Genomic DNA, 23,085 nt, shown 5'->3' with positions numbered 1-23,085 from the left:
AGACGTGCTATTGGTGAATTAGGTAAGCTAAATTAGCCATCGTGTGTGTGTGTTAATAGGAGTGTATGGATGTTTCCCAGTGATGGGTTGCAGCTGGAAGAGCATCCACTGCTTAAACTGTGCTAGATAAGTTGGCAGTGGCCCCTGATTAATAAAGGCACTAAGCCGAAAATAAAATAATGTTCAGGTCCTAATTAATTGGTTCAGGGGTGTTTGATCAGGGTTGGAGCTGAACTCTACAGGATGGTAGATCTCCAGGAACAGGGTTGCACACCCCTGAACTAGAGACTTATTTTCTGCCTATTATGGAGTAATGATAAAGCACATATTCTGCATGATTTTACTCCATATCCCTGATCCCTCGTGATGCTTAAAATAATAATTAGCAAATTAGAAGTTTGATGCAAATGTCAGTGATTGGCTTGTTAATAGTAAGAATTGTACCTTAAAATAAGTGACCAAACTAATTTTATTTTGGCTGAATTTCTTTGACAATTGGCCCAAAAACAGCTTCATGTCCAAATATAAATTGAAATTACAATTTAACAGCCATACGGTCAACTTGTGAATGGTTGGATGGTCATTTGATTCAATTAACTCAAAATTACTACTACTACTACTACTACTAATAATAATAATAATAAATAAAAAATTAATTAATTTTAAAAAAAGCTTTAATTTTGCATTTCCCCAATTGGATCAACTCAAACATTGGTGTTTGGCACTGACCAGAAAATGTAATATGCATCAGAGCAAGAAACAACCCAAAACACTAATGAATTTAAATTAAAAAGTAAACCACTTGTGCACCAGCACTCCTCAGAAAAAAGATGGCAAGTCAATGTGTAGTATATAAAAAGTTTTAATTTCATTAAAACCCAAAACAAAAACATCAGGACAAAAATCATAAAACAGACATCTCGCCCATTCCTCAGAGAGAAGCGGTAAAAACAACTGTGGGTTTGAGGTAAAAAGGAGGCGTTAAAATCGGAGGTTCAGCGCTCCGCCATGATCCATCAGCTGCGGTTCTGGAAACGTCAAGACCTTCATCTGGACTGTTCAACTGCACAGAGAAAGAAACACGTCACTAAAATGGGTCATGAACTAAGAAACCAAAATTCCCTTTATCTCTTGACATATTACAAGGTCAAAGTACTATCTAAAAAGTCTCGCAAGGTTCTGTTGTGGTTCTCTTTAAAATGTATGGTTTAATATTAATTGTATTAAAGTCATTACGACAAGTTCTGGATTGTTCTACTTTTATGATGTAAACTGTGTTAAGCCCCACCTCCACTGAAGATCAAAACCCACTTCTACTTCACTGCTAGTTTAGCCTAGTTAATATTCAAAACTGCCAGCCAATCAGAGCAGTGGGCGTTTACTGAGTCTGCAGTTGACCACGCCCATTCAAATAAAACATTGATGAAAATAGGTGTAATACAGCTTAATTACATAAAGGGGAACTAGGTCTGATTAAATAGTTATAAAATTAATTTATTTTTTTAGGGATCTTGAATGAATCAGTCACTCAAATATCTACAATATTGGTTTGATTAACTCTAATAGTCGGATTAACCAGTAAATGATCCAAAGTCAATAACGTACTAACCCTGCAGGTACACTTAAAAGGGCACAGTATGTAATTTTAGCTACTAGAGGGCATGTATTGACTACAAACAAAAAGTGTAGTTTGATGAGGGCGTGACTGAGTGTGGAGTCATTAGAGTTGTGGTCTTTATCCTCCTGCAGAAATCATGAGTAAAGTATTCAACACTTATCATGGTAGTCAGTGTTGGGCAGTAACGTCGCTACAATGACGCTACTAGCTTAACTACATTCCTCAGTAGCGTGGCAGTAGTATCGCTACGTTCTAAATCAAATAGCTTTTCAGTAGTGAATCTATTTTATTAGTTAAGTAGCGTCCACACAAGCTACATTACCCAGAGGGTAGCTTTAGGAGTAGTTAAGCTACATTTCAAGTAGAGTAGCTAATAGCTTAGCTTATTACAATTTGCAAGTAGCTTGCCCAACACTGATAGTAGCATGAAGCAGAGTAAGGCTGATTTGTACTCAACGGATCCACAAGTTCACTTAACTTAGGTTTCATTTTCTGTAATTTTGATCATATGCTTAATATATTTTGATTCAGAGTTGACAAGCTTGAAAAGAATAAAAAAGGCAAACCATAAAAAACCCAAGAGTAAATATATAGCAGGGGCGTCGCTAGACCCAATTCACTGGGGCACATACCCCAGTAAAAATCTCCAGTGCCCCAGTAAATACATTGAGATATGATTTACTTCATATGGAAGTGTATTTATTAACAGTGGTAATTCCAAAATAAAGACGTTATTCTCTGTGTGCAACCGAACCAACGCTGGTGAAAGCAATGTGTTTAATCAAAAAGCAAACTGACGTATCTCCGCGTGTGCGCAGAGAACCCGCGCACCTCTCGCACGCGCTGCTCTTCTGCTGGTGTGTGCGCGCCAAAAAAAGCAGGCTACTTGCTTGTCACGTGCCACTCATGCGTTGTAAAACCGGCGTAATGGCCTTTTTTGTTTTGCAAGTGGGCAAAACTAAAGTTTAAACAATATGACGGTGATCTTACCAAGCATGCATCCTGATACGATTTATTTGTATGAAGCAAAAAAGGAACGACGAGGAGTCCGAGGTAAAGACTTAAACCTAATTCTCTGCCATGTGTCGAGTCTAAGACAACAGATAATGCTATAAAACTTCTTTTTTTGCATTTTATTGAATGGTCTATAGCATTTCATTCAAATTAAATTAATATTTATGCAAAAGATTTCTTAAATGATCTTAGCATCACTCCAGTTGTGCCTAAACATGTTTTCCAGTAACATTTAAAATAATAATTGTATGTAATTGTATAATTTTTTTTTTGGGGGGGGAAGATGGGTGGTGCCCCAGTGGAGCTCTGTCTAGCAACGCCCCTGATATATAGTATACAAAAAACATTGATAAAAAATGTGAAGTAAAATTTAACACACAACCCATGATATTCCATAACCTGGAAAAAATAAAAATTCCCTGACTATACACTATACACCTTTTAAAATTCCATGATATTCCAATCCCCTTGGAAACCAAGCGACATCATAATGGAATAATGGAAAAATAATAATGGAACATAATAATGGAATAATGACAGAACAGTGACAGAATGAAACAATAACAGATAATAATAATAATAATGGAATAATGACAATGAAACATACTAATGGAATAATAGAACAGAATGAATAACAACATTATGGAATTGAACAATGTATTATATTATTATTCTAAAACTGCAGACTCACTGTAAGTGGAAATGTCGATCTCCTCTGGTAACTCGGCCACGTTGACTTCAAATCTGTCCTGCACATCATTCAGGATCTTGGCGTCCGTCTCGTCTGACACAAATGTGATGGCCAAACCCTTGGTGCCGAAACGACCCGCACGAGCCACCTGAGAACAAGACGAGAGTCTTAATGAATGTGGCGAATATATAGGGCTGTGCAATATGATGTCATATGGTCAAAAATCAAGTCTATCATTCCATATTGTACATTATCCTTTATTACCTGCATATTAAGATATTGGCTGCTTAACAGTACAGATAATAAAATCATGCAGAATATGTGCTTTGTAAGTAATCATACCCAACACCTAAATCCAAATAACTATAAATAATAGTATTAATGCTTTTTCGATTAGATGTGGGTATAAAATAGAGATGCACCGAAATAAAGTCTGGGTCAAAACCGAAATCTCTGGATGCACTTGGGTTGAAAGATGAAAATGCTTAGTAATAGTTATTAATGGCCTTTTAAATACTAAAACTTATTTGAATTATACTGGAGAATGGATAAAATGAGATGGGTGCAATGACTATCATGTCATTTCTTCATATTAAAGTCTACAGCATCATATTACGCTCCATCCTTTAATTGGTGGCGTCACAAAATCCATCGTTTATGGTTAATACCCTTTTCATAATTTATACAAGCGCAATACGGTATGATGGTGATGCAAACAGAAACCTGAATAGCAGCCTTGTGAGAAAACACACTTGAAATACAACGTTTACATATTGCTTTATTTTGCAATATTTTTTCATTAGGGTATATGCACAAGACCTCATCGCCACTTCAAGTTCTAATCCGTATCAAACCTTTATCTTAATAAACTGTTGTTAATAGAGGTGTGAAACTACACTGGTCTCACGGTTCGGTTACGATTATCATGCCATCGATTCGGTTCAATTCGACATCTCGATGCTTATCATAAACAATTTTATATTTTACTTCACAGCACAAGAATTCTTGTCTTAATGTATAAATGCAATACAATTTTGTCCTTTAAAACAAGCAGTCAGATATATGAACTGCATCTTTAAAAACTCAAGGACATGCTCAAAACAACACAAGCATTTATGGCAATTAAACTAACGCGTGACGCTGATAAACGGCAGCGGCGATCAGCTGATCCATTATAGACGGAGGAAAAAACTCGCTCTGCAGACACAAGGTCGTAAGAAACAAAGTTTGAAAGAATAAATTATGCAGTTGTTTTCAGCAACAGGCTTCAGCCACTGTTTAAAATAGTCTTTCTCCAACCAGGAGCACGCAAAAGTACATTTTTCAATTCCGCCGTCTGTTTCACTCGATGGTTTCGCTACATGTGGAGTGTGACCACCTTCCCGCGTTTGTTGCAAATTACATGACATCACGCGGATCGAGGAGCTTGGCCGAACGCACCCCGGCCTGAACCAATCATGTGGATCGAGCACGCCGTCGTCAATATTAAGAGAAAAATAAATCTATTTATGCTTTTTTGGAGTCAAACACTTTGGAGAACACTTGAACAAAATTTAAGACCTTGTACAAATGCGATTAAGACTTTAATACCCTTTAAGGGACTGAATTTTCTCATAATTGATTTATCAACTTAATACTTTAAGACCCCTCGGACACCCCCTTCATTTTTATGTTGGACCTGTAAGCTTTAATTTTTGATGTTTTATTAATATTTATTTTATATTTCTTTATTAAAGAAGAAATATGAGCACATGAATGAGTAGATTAATTAGTATATACACTATCTATATAAACTTGATTGAGTTTACAGAAATGGTCTACACTGTGATTATGTATATATAGATATATATAGTTATCGTGATATGAAATTACTTGTATCATTATTTGAGAGGTCCTATCACCCATTATTATGAATATATAAACCCAGCACAGACATACCCTGTGGAGATACGTGTCTGAGTCCTCCGGCATGTCGTAGTTGAAGACGATGTTGACTCTCTCGATGTCCATTCCTCGTCCAAACAGGTTTGTGGCCACCAGGATCCTCCTCTGAAAGTCTTTAAACTGCTGATACCGGGACAATCTGCAAGACCAGATGCATGTCTCATATTAAAAGAGCAGGTCATGTGGTATTTTAGAGAGTCCTAATAGTGTTAGATTCTCCTACAACAGGTTTAAACACATCTAAGGTCAGAAAAGCCTCATTTCCTCAGAATACGCGTTCAATATTGGAATCATTTTGTGATGAGCTCATTTGAGTCAACTCTGCTCTGATTGGTCAGCTGGCCAAGTCTGATTTGATTGGTCTGTGTAGTAAACACCCATTTTAGAGTGTTCAAATTTCTTGGGTAGGTGGGTTTATGCAAATGAGTTACTTTGATCTTGTAAGATTGGTAGCAAAAGATTTGCATTTGGAAGTTAATTAAATTGGAGTTTTGATAGCATTATTGAGATGGGTTTTGGCCCAATTAGGAAGATTTACATGGACATGGTAAAAAGAAAATCAGTTTAAAATGATTTAAGATCTACATTAGATAATACATCCATTTCAAAGACACAAATTTAGACATTAAAGCCTTAAGTTCACAGAAATATTAAAATAAAGACTTAAGACCTTGTCAATAAAGATGTTTGACCCCAAAAAAATAAAATAAATAAATAAATAAATAAATAAACAGACTTGGAAATTATATCATATGCGTATTCTGAAACAATTATGCACATTTGTTTTCCTCTATCGGGTCACAATGAGATTGAGCAGTTAATTTGAAGAATGATTTTAAAGATGCTCAAAGTATGAAAAAGTATGACGAAGGCTGAATGAACGCACCGCTCCTCCTGGGCCATTCCTCTGTGGATGGCGATGGCTGGGAAATTCTGCTCCACCAGTAACTGTGAGAGCGCCACACAACGCTGGACAGACTTCACGAATATCACCACCTGCAGGAAGACAACACTATTACACTCCAGATCCACAAATCATCATGCGATCGCACCCTTGAAGCAAACACACAAGTGATTAAACCTGCAGTTCACCACCTGACCACTAGAGGATGCAAAAGTCAACCTGACATGTTAAAATGCTCAAATATACAGGAGAAACAAATGCTTACAGCACGATACAAAATAATAGATGGTGGATATAACTAATATTACCCTTCATGACAATTGTGAGGGAGAGAATGATATTTTTATAGCCCATTACAGCTCAAATTATATTGCAAAATTAGGGGGCGTGGCCACTTGATTGACAGGCATCTGCTGCTGGCTCATTTATAATGTCTTCAAATTGCGCTACACTCCAGAATAGGACACACTGATTATCTGTAGGCTATAAAACAGTCTGAAATGCTGTCATAATAATGTTATGTCTATATTTAATAAAGAGACCAGCATAATAACCCAGACTATGCTGAAAGTAACTACTTGTCAAGCACTTTCCTAAGGTAGATAAGTCAAAATATAATGATGAACGTGGCTTAATGCATTGTTTGAAACCTATATTAATATAGTATACAACCAAGCACATGTGCCCAAAGCAATAATGTGACAATAAAATGTTCAATTAGGACAATACAGCCAGGCATCTCAGGCTCCGCCCACATTCCTCTTCATGACCATTCTTGATTCAGAAGTAATGAGATACTATGCCATCAGCTGACTCCGCCCACTTTGAGCTTCACATATGCTCTACGGGTGACATCAAACTCAAGGACCTTAGTCATTTGATGAATTGATTGCCATTTTGTGTAACACTGAGCATGAAAGTCACCTGGTTGAACTCCAGCACGTCGAGCAGGTCGAAGAGCTTGCGGTTCTTCTCGTTGTCCTTCAGTTTGCAGTAGTATTGCTGCAGACCATGAAGAGTCAGTTTTGTCTCGTCGTCCACAAACACCTCCATTGGCTGAAAATGAAGAAATACTTTGATAAATCATCTGAATCAGTGAGTCGTTGTATACAATGGAAGGCAATCGATTCAGGGAGTCAATAACTGTAGATTATGAAAACCAATCGAATCAGCGAGTCATTAACGGTACACCACGGCCACCAATTAAATCAGTCACGTATGATGGACACCAATTGAACCAGTGAGTCATTAAACGTAGACTATGAACACCAACTGAATCAGCGAGTTAACTAGACCATGAACTCCAACTGAATCAGCGAGTTAACTAGACCATGAACTCCAACTGAATCAGCGAGTCACTAACCGTACTATGGTCACCAACTGAATCAGTTAGTCGTTAACTGTAGATTACTAAAAGCAATTGAATCAGTGAGTCGTTAACGGTAAACTATGGACACCAATTGAATCAGTGATTTGTTAACTGTAGTCAATGAACACCAATTGAATCAGAGTCGTTAATTGTAGACTACAAACACCAATTGAATACGAGTCACTAACCGTACTAAGGACACCAACTAAATCAGTTAGTCGTTGGCTGTAGTCTATGAACACCAATTGCATCAGGGAGTCATGAACAGTCACTATGAATAGCAACTGAATCTGAGTCGTTAACAGTACACTATGGGCACCAACTGAATCAGCGAGTTGTTAACTGTTGACAACGAACACCAATTGAATCAGCGAGTCGTTAACTGCACACTATGAACACCAATTGAATCAGCGAGTCGTTAACGGCACACTATGAACACCAATTGAATCAGCGAGTCGTTAACGGCACACTATGAACACCAATTGAATCAGCGAGTCGTTAACGGCACACTATGAACACCAATTGAATCAGCGAGTCGTTAACGGCACACTATGAACACCAATTGAATCAGCGAGTCGTTAACGGCACACTATGAACACCAATTGAATCAGCGAGTCGTTAACGGCACACTATGAACACCAATTGAATCAGTGAGTTATTAAAATGTATACTATGGACATCGTTTGAGTCAGTGAGTTGTTAGCAGTACACAATGGCCATCAGCTGAATCAGTGAGTCGTTAATGGTAGACTATAGACACTGATTGAATCAGTGAGTAGTTAACCGTAGACCATGAACACCAATTGAATCAGTAAGTCAAAATGTGCGTTCGACATGAAGCATGGCTGAAGCCGGTGATCGCCCCTGCCTGTGCTCTGCTAAACTCGGAGTTGAAAACGGAGCTGTCAAGCCGGACACTTCGGGGCTCAAAGCTGCTACAGTCATGATGACCGATCACATTGTATGATCATTTATTTATTGCAACAAGATTAACAGTACAAATAAAACAGAATACAGTCTCTACAAACTATAGTTCATTTTTAAACAATAAGGGAGTTAATCAAAAGTAGCCTATATAACAAACGCCTGAGAAATAAGAGGAAAACGAGAGGGCACAAAAAAAAATAAATAAAAAAAAAGGAAATAAATATCCACATAGGCCTGTTAAGCAAAACAATATGCACAGATTCTAGGAGTTGAAACATCAGTCTTTAGGCTACTAGATGTTGTTTGTTACTTCAATACTGTTCCAGTTCTTGTTTGAATATGCCAAAAAGGGTTTACGTTTATTTACATTTATAAATATAAAACTTTCCAATATATATATTAATGTAAAACTCAACAAGGTGTTTTAAAGGTGGAGACTAAGGTGGAGATTAACCTGTATCCTGTCACATTTGCGTCCAAAAAGAGTGCAAAGCTAAACGGGCGCTCTGTCTGTCTGTGTGTGTGTGTCTGCTGCGGTGTGTGTGCGCGCGTGAACTTTGTGTGACCCTGCCATGCAACTGCACAATAAATACTCATTGGTAAAGTTCTTACTGTAGTATTTCTCACAAACGCTACGTGAGATCTGCTTCCTTTATGTCTGTCTGTTGTCTGACGCTGCCGAGGGAGGAGATTAAGGCACGCAGAAAAGCTCGTAGAAACGGTGGGCGGGGAGGACTAGCCTTAAAGGAGCAGTACACCAAAACCGCCACCCAGTGAAAAAAATTTATAAATGGGAATTTAACAAAAGGTATAATAAAAAAATCTGATGGGTGTTTTGAGCTGAAACTTTACAGACACATTCTGGAGACACAAAAGACTTGCATTAAATCTGAAAAAAGGGCTAACCTAGGTGCCCTTTAATATTCAGGTTATTTACTGAAATATAGCATTTAAATCGTTTATGGAGGTGAATACACATTAATCTTTAAACTTAAACCATCATCACTACTGAAACAGCTGGGCAAATGTTAAATTATTAAACATTTTACACGTCAGAAGAGTATAAACACCATTTAGTTAATCTTGACAATTCCCTATCAATAGTTTGTGATGTCTTTGGTCATTCATCTTTTGCAGTGTGTGTTTGTGCTGGTCTTGGCTGGTTTAGGCCTGTAATTATGAAAACTGAAAGTAAAACTAGATGGCTGGAAGTCCCCATCCAGAAAGACTGCTTTCTAAATAAAATAAAAACCATTGTTTGAATGTTTCGAATTTACTCTTCAGGAAAGAAAAACTAGAGTGCTCCTCTGATACACACAAATATTCAGCTCTGGCACATTATCAGAAATCTCCCATGTGCATCACTCAATATGAACTTGTCTTTCTATTCAATTGATTCAAGTATAAGTATCGAATCAATATATTGTTTGCAACCATGCTCACAATCTTCCAGCACTCTTACTTGTGATATTACTGATAACATAACTTCTACAAATGCATGTTATCGCAGTGTCACATTATTAAAACCCCATTACCCCTATAACAGCATTGACAGACAAGTGAACAGCAGAAAGCTCTACTCACGTCCTGCATGAACTTGCGACAGACGGGCCGGATCTCCTTGCTGAGTGTGGCGCTGAACATCATGCACTGCTTCTCATGAGGAGTGAGCCTGAAGATGTCCTGAACATCACGCCTCATGTCTGACAAGAGAAACAACAATAAACACACACATTAGAGATGCAGCTTCTGATGGCCAGAAATCAATCCAAGGCTGATTTTCTGTCCAAATGTGTGAGAATGGCAACCTGAGATCATTTTTCCCCTTTCGGTCCATCTCGGTTCAGATTTGTCCAAAAAGTTTAATAAACTTAAACATTCACAGAAATAACATGTAATAATATTTAACACTAAAACACCACAGATCAGATGTGTGCTTGTGCAGTCATCACTATAGCTTGTGTTAAGGTCACTGCTTGGGTTTTTATTTGCTTCAAAGTTGAGCTTTATCCAGCGGTGCAAACTCCCGAGAGGTGAAAAAGGTACATTTTTGGGGGGGAAATGATGCTGCGCTGAGTCTACTGGTATAATTAGCATGTCACATGAAGAGAACAATCATGGATTTGCTATCAGATGTGTCTGAATAGGTTTATATTGCGGCTTTTGCGATTTATACAGAGCCTTTCTTGATGTTCTACAAGCGCCATCTGCTGGGAAAGTTAATTAGCATGTTCTTTCAACCGGTGCACAGTTTAAACTCTGCATAAACTCAAGTCAGATCATTAGCTGTGTTTCCAAAGATGTTCATTAAATTTAGATGCAAAACTGGAATAACGCATAAAAGACGTATGAATAAAGCAATGTTTCCACCCACTGAGTCAAAGAGAACAATAGTCACTTTCTGATCGGCGCCAAATATCAAAAGTAAAAACAGAATTTGCTTTGGTAAGAGAATCTGCGTGAACCTTTTCTTTATTTAATAAATTAGTTGCGCCTCAAAAGACAATGCTGATACATAATGAATGTGTGGTGGTGTTTGAAGGTGCGAGACAGAGTGTGGATGCTCTTGACAGTTCTGGAGGTCATTAATAATTTAATAAGACTAATACTGAAATGGTTAATGCGTTTTTTACAATGACCAAAACAACATTTCAGATGTTTTACAGTGTGCTCAGCCTGCTGGTTAATCCATTCACACACATTTATATATGAAAAATAAAATAAAAAAAAACATCTCTTACATCAAAATCACATGACGTTAATGCACATACTGGAATTTGTTAGGGAAGAAATGTTTCCATCATCGTTTACATGCATTTCTTATCTCATAAAAAGTTTCCTACTCAGTTATGCACATGTGTTTGTGCATTTTCAAAGTTTATGCGCATCTTGGCGTTTCCATCAACGATTCGCTTTAATCTGAAATTTCAGAACGTGCATAACAATAGGTGGTAGAGCTGCAGGATTCTGGCTAAAATGAGAATCACGATTTTCTCACAATTCTGTAGATATAAGATAAAATGTTAATACGAGTATTATTATTACTGTTATTTCTCAAACACATGGTAAAACCACAATAATATTAGGCCTGTGTAGGTCTACTGTTGGTTAAAATGCTCAATTTTGTAGACTTTTAATGGTGGACTTAGACTAACACTGTCATGGCGAACACAGTGTTTGCCATGAAAGAAAAAACATAAGTGCTTGTCATCATAACTCTACAACGCCATATGATCATTTGAATGATGTTTCACTGAAACTGATGGCTGCAGCCAATTAGGAAAAAATAAATTAAAAAAAAAACCCTGTGCAAATCATACTTCCCGCACAGCTCCTAAACGATCGCTCTGTGCAACAAACTGAACGTCATTTACAACTTTATTAGCCGTTACAGTCTATGCAGGTTCGGTTCATTAAAGTGGACATCAACGGCGGACACACGCAGTCCTCTTGATAGTAAATAGCGCGTCAGCTCAGGTGTCATTTCGCGGTCGCCGCTACATTACATTAAGATAGAAATGACATTTTTGGGTGATTAATACTGTATAAATACAGTATGTGACACTTAATGCCATTTGGAGGTGTCCATGCTGCTCATTGCTGCGAAGACTTGTGCTTCTGCCTTTAAGCTTCTCTCCTGACCTTGAAAATACAATTGGCTGAACCGTAGAAAAGCTGAATTAAGATTGCGTGTAGTGTTGAACCGAGATTGCGATCAGCTCTAATAGGTGGATGGAAACATGGCTATTGCTTGATTTCAAAACATTAAAAATCTGCTTTAATTGGTGGCTGAAAAGAGGTGTGCTGCATATATTGGCTTTGGAAGTTAATGGTTTAAAAAATAGTCTCCCTTCAGTTCAGCCTTTAATAACGAAGCTTTTATTTTTTCAGAATCGGCCATAATTTATTTATTTATTTTATTTAAATAAAAAGACTGGTGTTTGAGTTTAACGCCATGCCAGCTTCTATGCCCATTTTCATGACAAGAAATAACATTGACTACTAACAAGTAAATTGTAAAGCCTTAATATACCCTTTGCTACAAAACTCAAACTGTATTTGGATCAACTACAGAGTCACTTAGAATTAGCCATCACAATTGAATAAAACATGCCTGATAATTAAAATGCATTCACAAACAGAGCATGTTAGAGGATCTTCAAATATTTATAATAAAAAAAAAAAAAAGGGTAAAAAGGTGCATATCTAACCCAAACGTCATCAACCCAAGCAGTGTCCACTCACCCAGCTGCTCCAGCATCTTATCGCACTCATCCAGGACGAAGTGTTTGACGTTTTTCAGATTGAGGGTTTTGTTTCGGACCAGAGCGAGGATTCGCCCCGGCGTGCCGACCACGATGTGAGGGCAGCTCTTCTTCAGCACATCCTCGTCCTTCTTGATGGACATGCCGCCGAAAAACACGGCCACCTTCACCGTGGGCATGTACTTGGAGAAGCGCTCGTACTCTTTGCTGATCTGAAAGGCCAGCTCTCGCGTGTGACACATGACCAGCACCGACACCTGGAGCACAACAACAAAATCTAGTAGTCACGATCTACAAGACTACACTCTGCACTGTACACTTGTTTGTTTATTGCCACATCAGTAACTTTCTACTTCATGGCATTATATATAGGTGGGAAAATGTCATGTTTTTGTCCTGGGAATGATATTTGTAAAGGAGCTGTTGACATGGAATTGAACCTGATTTTGATAAAAACCCAAACACAACCAAAAATAAAAAAATGACAGTAATAATAATGTAATAATGAAATGACAGAAGGAGAAAGAGCTGAACAACTGAAATGTGTTTAGTACTTTACATGAAAGGCTTTTTTGGTGACGGCAGCTTAAAGACGCCTCTCCTATGGAGAATGAAGTTAAATGCATTGCTCAGGTGTGAGTTTTTCCACAGACTTCAACAGTGTCAAAATCTTGATGGTTCTGGTCTAACAAATCTGAGCTTTACTTTGTATTTTCTATTGGATTCAGATCAGGTGATTGGCTGGGCCATTCTACAGCTTGATTGTCTTTCTCTGAAAGCATTTGAGAGTCTCCTTGGCTATTCTGGATCAGTCTTGCTGAAATGCCCACCCTGGTTTCATCTTCATCCTCCTGCTAATGTAGATGTTGGACTGAAGCAGCTGATATTCATTTACACTTAGGAAGAGCAGAGGGTTGAAGAACTACGGAGAGATTTCAGCTGCTGTCTGGGCTTTCACTGCTGAATTACACCTCCCATCATGTGTTTGTTTCTCCCTGTGTCCTTTCATTTCATTACACATAACTTCATTTGTAAACCAAGTAGATTTTCTTTGCATATATGAATTTCTTTGGTTGTTTCAAACATTCAGGGAAATCAACAGCACCTCTAGAAACGTTTAAAATGGTGATACCTGCAAAACAGCAAACATGTTTTCATGATAAAAATCTTGTTTAAATGGTAATTTCACATTCTATTAAAATATAAATAAGTATTAAATACCACATTTAAAAACCTTAATATCAGATAATGTCAAAATTAAGCAAAATAAATGAATGGTTCTCTAATGACAAACACAAATTGCAATGCAACATTCATTCAGTCATTTTATTTTCATCTTAGTCCCTTTATTAATCTGGGGTCGCCACAGCGGAATGAACCGTCTGCAATGCATCATACATTTCAAAAGATTTTAACTTCAGTAGAAATCTGATATTAGATACTTGAAACTAGTTTTAGATTTAACAATGAACATGCTCTATTAAGACGATTAATTTTCACATAGCATGCTTGCTAAATGATCAAGTACTTTTATTTTGTAGTAGTTTTTTATTTTCATAATTATTGTGATATCAATTTCAGATCACCACATTCCCATGCTGCATTAACTAAAGGTCACTTCACATCATCATAACCCCCATCAGGATAAACCACCATAAATTAAAACAATAAATTCACCCAAGCATGTTGCATTCTCACAGACAACTGATATCAACAAATGGCCACCATCAGCAGGTGAGAGAAAAGCTTAATTTGACATTAACGATTCGATTCTCTTTTAAACCTCTCTTAAACCCCAGTAGGACTTGCTGTAATTTGAAACTCAACCAGTTCAGCCCAAATATCATCATAAACATTGCTTAACGAACCTGTCCGTCCACCGGCTCGATTTGCTGCAGGGTAGCGAGTACAAACACAGCCGTCTTCCCCATACCAGACTTGGCCTGACAGAGGATATCCATGCCCAGGATGGCCTGCGGGATACACTCGTGCTGCACTAAAACACACAAACACACAAAAGTTGACTTCAGACTTATTCAGTTCAAGTTTATTAGTATAGCGCTGCTCAGTCATTATAGTTTCATTGCAGCTTTACAAAAAGTGCACATTAATGTATTAATCAATTTTTTTAAGTTCAGGTTATTAGTGACCATAGGTCTTTTTGAAATCTGTGACTAAGATGAAGCACATTGAAAAAAGAGAAACTTAGGTTTATAGACTTAAATATTAATTGCATTTAATCATTTGATTAAACAATGAAGACTATACAGTGTCACCTAATATAGTAACTCTGTTCTTCAATGCTGTTAGACTCCACATAAAACCATAACTCAAAACAAATACTTTATCTTTGTTATTCATCTACGCCTGCTTATTTAGGTTTTATGCAGACGTATGGATTGTTATAGGTCATCTTTTGTGAAATTATATTCATATTAGGGCTGTACGATTAATCGAAAAAAGATTGCGATCTCAATTGGAGCCCCACGCAATCTTAATTCAGCATCTCCACGATTCAGCCTATTATATTTTCAAGTTCAGGAGTATCATAAAGGCGGTCGCACAAGTCTTCACATTGTTTATATCCATTGCTCAGCAACATGGACACATCCAAAAGGTGTTAAGTGTCACATACTGCATTTATAAGTTACAATTCTGAATCGGCTGTACAGGTAAGAAAGCTGTAAATAGCGTTCAGTTTGTTGCAGAGAGCAAATGTTTGGGAGCCACACACAGAGTATGATTTCCATGTATTGTTTTTTTTCCCCTCAGAGTGACGGCAGCCATGCCATGAACCACACTTGGCAGGAAAAGAAAAGACTGAAAGCATGCACATTATTTACATGCTCATATTGCACTTTAGAGTTATGATTACATCAAGCATTTGATGTTTTTTTTCTTTCATAGCGAGAACAGTGTTAAGCATGAGAATAAATGTTTACGGAGTCAGTATAACTAGGCTCTTCTACCCTATTTAATCCTGAATATAATGCATAACGGGAATCGTATGACGACAAAGGTCTCATTTAACCAGCGAAAAAATGGTCTAATGCCAGTCACACTAGAGTTGGAGCATGTGAAATTCTGTTGTACGGTGCTGCGAAAAGGGGCGGGATTAAACAAAATTATTAAACATTTTAAAAAAGCGAGCGATTACTCCATAATTAATTTTTGTACACAGAGGTCATGTTTTGATCTTCGAGTGGTCCTACGCAGTCACGTGAAGCGACTTCGCAGGTCAGAGTTCACAAAGCTTGAACTTTGCGTCGCAGCGAACTGCGAAACTTGGTGCATGATCTTGCACTTCCGGTCTGACACACTCGCATGCATACGTCTATGGGGAGAAAAGTCCAGTGTGACCGCAGCTTAATAATGTGGTCAATAACAAATGACAAGCACACGACTCAAACATAACTCAACACAATTATGAATAGATGTAATTTGATGTCATCACTTTACTTTGAATTAATGACCAGGACATATTTGAAGTCTGTTCAAGTCCACCATTCTAAGTCCAAGTCTAAGAGTAGAGCTACACATACATCTAATATTATTGTGGTTTCACCATATGTTTGAGAAACAACAATAGCCTCATATTAACCTTTACGTCACATCTACAGAATCATGAGAATTTTTAGTAAAAAATGAAAACAAAAAAACAAAAAAAAAAAAAAAAAAGGATTCTCATTTTAGCCAGAATCGTGCAGCCCTAATTCATATCGCATTACAGTGTTTACTCTAGGATTTTTTCCAGCTGTGGCGGCAGGCCTTTTTTTTTTTCTTCACAGATCTAGTAACTACCTGGGGTGTTATTTTAATAATAAATGTCGTGAGCGCAGTATTTCAAGATAGCATTCGCAGCCTACGAGCATGTAAATCTCTTTGCCTGCACGCCGATTTCCTCTGCTCGTGCACAAAACTTCTTGCACGCCCCCTCAAATATGCGCTGCTCAACCGCAGATCTTCTTGTGCGCTCTCAAACACTGCTGAAGTGCGATTTAGTGTGTTGATGTAACAAGTGTCTCCAACTTTTATTAGATTTGCTAGGAATATTTATGAATGTCTCCAATAGACCTACAGAGCAGCATTAATGCATCCTGAAGTAAAGTGAAACGGCTATACATTGTGTTTGCTGGCCTCACGCATCTGTCAGTCAGCACATACCCTTAAAGAGGTAAACAAATAACGCACAGCACTACTACAGTTACAAAAAAGTTTGCGCGGTTATAATTCATTTACCTTTTAATAAGCTTAATACGTTGCGATTATAACCCGCTATAAAAAAAAAAAAAGACAATGTTTTGAATGAGAAGCTGTAATGTAGCCGTGGCAGAAGCAATTTTGGCGTGGTGCCCCACCATGGAAGAATGAATGTAGCAGAAACCATGCACTTTTCATTCTTCCCAATATCATGCAGCCCTAAACTGCTAAAAAACACTTTAGGATTTCTTAGAAGTCCAAAATACCCAAAAATTCTTAAAAATCAAGCATTTTCTAGACAAGCAAAACTTGTACCCGAGCTCTTTTCAAACATTAAACAGTAGATTAAAACTCAAGCATTTGCAAGGTCTCCCAGCACCTGCATGAACCCTGTTTTTCACGCAGAGGGAAGTAATTTGCCTCAATATTTTTGGGAGATGTGTGTAACTTCAGTGTGTCTGACCTTCAGACGGATGCTCGAATCCGCAGTCCACGATGGCCCTCAGCAGCTCCGGCTTGAGCAGAAAGTCTCTGAAGCCGGAGCTGTGGATGGAGACGTACGAGCCCTTCACCTCCTTCTTGCCCACCGGGGCAGCGCTTTCTGGGGCTCCCTGAGGCTCCTCGTCCTCCTCATAATCCAGCAGCTCGTTCTCAACGTCATTCTCAGCCATTCTGCAGACAAAAAAAAGAGACAACTGATTAGAAAACAGCAGAGCTATATAAAAAAAATATATATATATCTTCAACTTGCACGCTACTTTTAATCATCCACTAACAGTCAAACCACGTGCACACCTTTTTGACAATGTGCCATGCTGAATCTATATCTTGATCGCTACTCGCCTATTTGTGTCTACAGATTTTAATATATTTAAAGTATTTGTCCTTTGTACAGGCTGTTTTTAACTGCTAACAGTGTATTGTTTGAGTATGTCATTGTATTTAGCACAGTATGGAGCCAGAAGCTAAGCTTGACATTAAAAGTGATTTGATTCACAGAAATAAGATGCGAGAAACTTTTCATCAGCTATTCTCCTAATACAGATGCTAAAAGAGCTTTTAGCCAGTCCACTTCCAGAAATCAGCGGATAATTCATTTGGCTTAAGTTTATTTATTACCACATAAGCAACTCATGACACTTTCATAGCAAGATTAATAGATAAAATCATATTACATAAATACAGTAACTTCATAATTCAACAATAAATTAAACAAAGTAAAAATTATAAAACTCTACATTAAACACATTTGTGCTTGGTAAATCACATCCACAATAAGTGTAAGTGTGTGTACGGTGTATTGTTATTATGAATATATTAAAAAGGCATGCATATATTTGAGAAAATATACTTGACAGTGATGCTCATTAGCAGAAAAATTAGTCTTCATTAAATCATCTAGAGAGACCAATTCAACATCTGATGCAAACAGTCTGATCATGTCTGATCTCGTGTATTTTTAATTTAATGCCATGTCAGCAACCAAGGCTATTTTCATGGCAAGAACATTTCAATAATAAACATACAATTAAAAAAAATTCACCAAATGAATGCATAAATTAAGATTTTTTGCGCTAATACAATGTGTCTGATCTCAAATAACATTTGGTAAAATAATAAATAATTCTCCTATATACTTAGGATGATCTAAGTCGTCATTATTTGGGCAGTTGGCCTGGCCCAGTTGTCATTGCTGGTCAGCTCACTCAGACAGCTTTCACAGGTGGAAACCACAATATGGTGACCACTTGTGAAAGCGTTAGCACTGAAAACATGCTAATGACAGGTGGACAAAACAAAAACCAGCCTGATCACTAGTCACACATGAATCAACCATACAAATACAACAGTACTGCATGCACTTTCATACTGAATCAACATGCATGCTAATATTTTCTAGATATAATCTGATCGCATTTTTGATCATTCCAATTGCCATTTTTGATTTTGCTTTCAAGATTTACACTTGATCATTTAACAAATGCTTAGTTTATAATTAAAAGCATACAAACAAAACATGGGCTACTTTATCAATAAAAACTACAGAATCATTAACTCTTTTTAACGTTACTTAAATGTAAAATAATAATAATCAGCTTCACCAAAAGATGCAATTACTAAGAGAAATATGTGATTTTCCCATCGTTTATAACTTTTTCCCCATCATTTTTTTTTATTTTTACATGTTTTTCTTAAAACGTAACTTGGACAACTTATCAAAGTGCTTTCCCCCTCAATATTTAGATTTTTTTTAACCCTCATATTGCAGATTTCCTAAGTTCCATCATAGCCAATTATTTTCCTAAAAACTTGCACTGAAAATTACTTTTGCTGCTCCTTTAAACTACTTATTTATAATGACTTTAAACAATTATTGAGCTCTTAGGACAACTTAACTGTTTTATGTTCAATACACTTAAATTTGTATAACAATTAAGTTAACTTAATGGATCGGAGTTGGGACCCTGCATATTTTACAGTACCAACAATTTAATTGATACATCATGTAGGAAATTCACTAAATGTCTTCATGGAAGATGATTTTAAAAGTTAAAATTAATGACTTGGCCTAAAAATCAATGCAGTTTTGACTCGTACAATGTAACGTATTTAGTATTTACGTATGTAGTATTTACATAATGTTTAAATGTTTAATAAAAGCGAGCCATAATTAAATTTGTACAGAGGTGTCATGTTTTGATCTTCGATTGGTCTTACGCAGTCACGTGAAGCGACTTCGCAGGTCAGAGTTCACCAAGCTTGAACTTTGCATCGCAGCGAACTGAGAACAAATGTTCAGGGTTAAGAGAAACCAGAAATTAAGAATTGAGAGCATATACAAACAAAACCAAGGCTCATTAATTAAATTAGTACGTTTTAAAATTACTTAAAATGTTATAATAATAATAATAATAATAAATACACATTCAAACATTACAGTGTTTAATGTAACATTACAGTATTTAATGTAACATTACAGTGTTAATTGCAACAAATAAAACGTAGGATTTTCTAGAGTTTATGACTTTAATATGCATCTCTTGGATCTTGAAGCAAAATATTGTCTTTTATAACAAACTAAAGCTGCACGATATTGGGGGAAAAACGATTATAATTGGACATTTTGATACTTGTCCAATTATACTACGTTTTTCAATGATAATAAATTGCAAAATGAATGCAATTTCACCAGATAGTTTAATAGCACTATTTAGGAAAGAAATCTTAAATTTAGACTGATTATGGTTATTTTGTAGGGGAACGACTCATGGACAATAAAATAAACAAATCGCAAGCGAAAAATAAATACAATTGAGCAAAGAAAAAAAGTAAACAGCGATGTTGTTTTCTGGAGTGCTAAAAAGTATTCAGGTGCAGAAATATACATGGTAAATAATAGGAAAAACAATGCACGTTCGAGTTTATTACAGCATATCATGAAACAATCTATTTTGTCTAAATTTGTTTTTATATCTATATAAAATTGATTCTGATAATGCTTACACAGCACTAACAACGACAGAGCAAGTTTCTGGCCAAAGACAGAAAAGTAGTAAAGACAACTAACATATACTCAATTTAAGGCTGCACAATACATCGTTTCAGCATTGATATCGCAATGTGCGTCCGTAATAGTCACATCGCAGGATATGCAGTGTTGGGATTATAGTTTAATAAATAGTTTACTTAATCATAATGGAGAACATTTTAATCTGAGTAAATGGTCTCTTTAAGGCCTGTGACTGTGTGAACATTTCAATATTTAACATTTTAAAACATCCGCCACAAGAATTTATTTTGTAATAAATAAATAAAGATTAAATATACAGTAGAGACTATGCAGTGTTGATTATTCAATATCTGTCCCTGAATAGTGAATACCTGAAAACTATAATTCACTTTTGTCTTTGCTATATTATATTTATCTATGCTTTTAATTTATTTGTCATATATTATTCGAGATTCACTCCCCAACAAAATCCCCCCAATAAATCCAAATAAACCTGTTAAATCATCTGGTGAAATTGTATTCACATTACAGCAATACAGAATATGCTAATGTCCGGTTCCTCCAATATCGCGCAGCCCTAATTCAAGCATACACATATTAGATAAACTCATTTTCATGACTTTTTCCAAAACTTTTCCAGGCCTGCAAAAGACCATGTCACAATTGCATGACTTTTCCAGGTTTTCCATGACTGTATGAAACCTGATTATGGTTTTCTAGAGTGTCAAAAAGTATTCAGGTACAGAAATTGAATAATGAAATGTAAAAACGTGCAAACACTGTATTAATAAGCAGAGTTATTGTTTATTAAAAAGATACAAATGTTGTACTTTCTTGTGCCAGAATGCTTCTCTCTCTCTCGTGAAATGCCTTTAAAACGCATGTAAATGAGAAACTTTTACACTATCTTGGCTACAATTTGGAGTTACTCCTCAAATCTGAAGCATTCTCAACTGTGCTGCTGTTCAACTATAGTCCAAAGTAACATGCAGATCATGCGATGCTATTGCAGATACACACATTGCGATATCAATGCTGAAAGGACATATTGTGCAGCCCTACAACAAACCTTCAACAATAATAATTTGACCTTTCTGAAAGAAAGGTTTCAGACCAGTGTTTCCCAACCCTGTTCCTGAAGGCACACCAACAGTACACATTTTCAATGTCTCCCCAATCAAACACACCTGAATCACCTAATTAGAACATAAGAGACTCCAAAACCTGAAGTTAATGGGTCAGAAAAGGGAGACATCCAAAATATGTACTGTTGGTGTGCCTCCAGGAACAGAGTTGGGAAACAGTGTCTTAGATTAACTTAAATCTGATGGGGTTTTTTGCTCAAAAAGAGAATATATAATTTCTACTGTGGTTTCGTGCTTTATTGTCACACACACACACACACACACACACGCACACACACACACACGCACACACGAAAACAAATGTTGAAGGCCAAGAGAAAGCAAACATAGGGTTTCTTAACAAAAAGTTTCATAAGCATTATATTGAAGTGGATGTGGAAATACCGTAACTGCCAAATCATAAGCCGAAGTACTCTGAATATTTAATCATATTTGAGTTGATATAACGTTAAACAGAACCGGATTTAATCGGGTCTCAAACACACACACACACACACACGCACGCACGCACACGCAGGTTAACGGAGACTCAGACATGCGGGTCTACGAAAGATTAATTTAATATTCGACGCACACAGACAAAATGTTATGTTGCTAGGCAACACTATTGCCTTTCCTCTAGTCATGTTGCACAACAACAAACAAATGAACTTAAATTTATATATGATAAATAAACAAAACAATGATCCGCAAGCGAACGCATCGCTGTAAACGTGCGGCAGACAATAGAGCTCAGACAATAGTGCCTATGATAATTAACACATACACTTAAATACACACTAAAATATAACTGAGGTTTGATTTACGTTGTTTACCAGAACAGAAAGCGAAATAAAAGAGCGAAATAAACAAAAAGAGCAGCAAATAAAGGCGCTTTCTCTCGCGCGCGCGGCTAACTTATTAGCAGCGTAGCTAACGCGCCAATGACATAACGCTTCTATCTCCCAACAAACTCCTCTGGTGAATATAAGATTGGATGAATTAAATCTACAAAACACAAAGAAAAGGACCAGCGCGTGCTGTGATTAAAATACGTACTTACCTTTAGGTGACGGTGCGAGATAAGAATGAATTAAACGAGTGGTGCTGCTGCTGCCCCAAACCGCACGCGCCAGGCCGCAGTTTATACTACCGCCCGGAAGTCCAGCCTCCTGAGCAACGCGCGCGTTCGTTGGCTGGCGAACACGTCAATTTCAAATGTTGCAGTGTTTTGATTGGATGCTGGAAATGGCGCTCGGAGCGTTGATGTTGCGGAATATAAATAGAGAGGAGGAACTATGACGTCAATTTGTATGCAAAAACACGGAAGCGACTTAGTATTTTAGCAGTTCCGGTTCCCTCATCCCAAAGTCAATGGGTTTTTTCAATAGACTGATTTCACGCGACCGCCATTTTTAAAAGCGAAATCGAGGCTGCGGTGGGAAGAAACCTTATCAGCGAAGAGAAAGTGACACAAGTTTATCATTTCACCACCTTCCAAGTGACCCGAAGGTCCGT

General features: G+C 37.1%; 1 protein-coding gene across 1 annotated transcript; it reads right to left on the bottom strand.

The window, feature by feature from the left end:
• Positions 1 to 846: 846 nt before the first annotated feature.
• Positions 847 to 22,739, bottom strand: ddx39ab (DEAD (Asp-Glu-Ala-Asp) box polypeptide 39Ab). Its single transcript, XM_056452939.1, has 10 exons — positions 22,631 to 22,739; positions 17,396 to 17,604; positions 14,601 to 14,728; positions 12,713 to 12,989; positions 10,052 to 10,170; positions 7,096 to 7,227; positions 6,154 to 6,263; positions 5,262 to 5,406; positions 3,324 to 3,471; positions 847 to 1,063 (listed from the first exon to the last, which is right to left on the bottom strand). The coding sequence occupies exons 2-10, from the start codon at positions 17,601 to 17,603 to the stop codon at positions 1,047 to 1,049; spliced, it is 1,284 nt and encodes a 427-aa protein (XP_056308914.1). The 5' UTR covers position 17,604; positions 22,631 to 22,739; the 3' UTR covers positions 847 to 1,046.
• Positions 22,740 to 23,085: the final 346 nt, after the last annotated feature.

The sequence above is a fragment of the Danio aesculapii genome, chromosome 3, assembly GCF_903798145.1.
Source record: "Danio aesculapii chromosome 3, fDanAes4.1, whole genome shotgun sequence".
NCBI lineage: Eukaryota > Metazoa > Chordata > Actinopteri > Cypriniformes > Danionidae > Danio > Danio aesculapii.
This window is presented reverse-complemented; position numbering and strand designations above follow the sequence as displayed.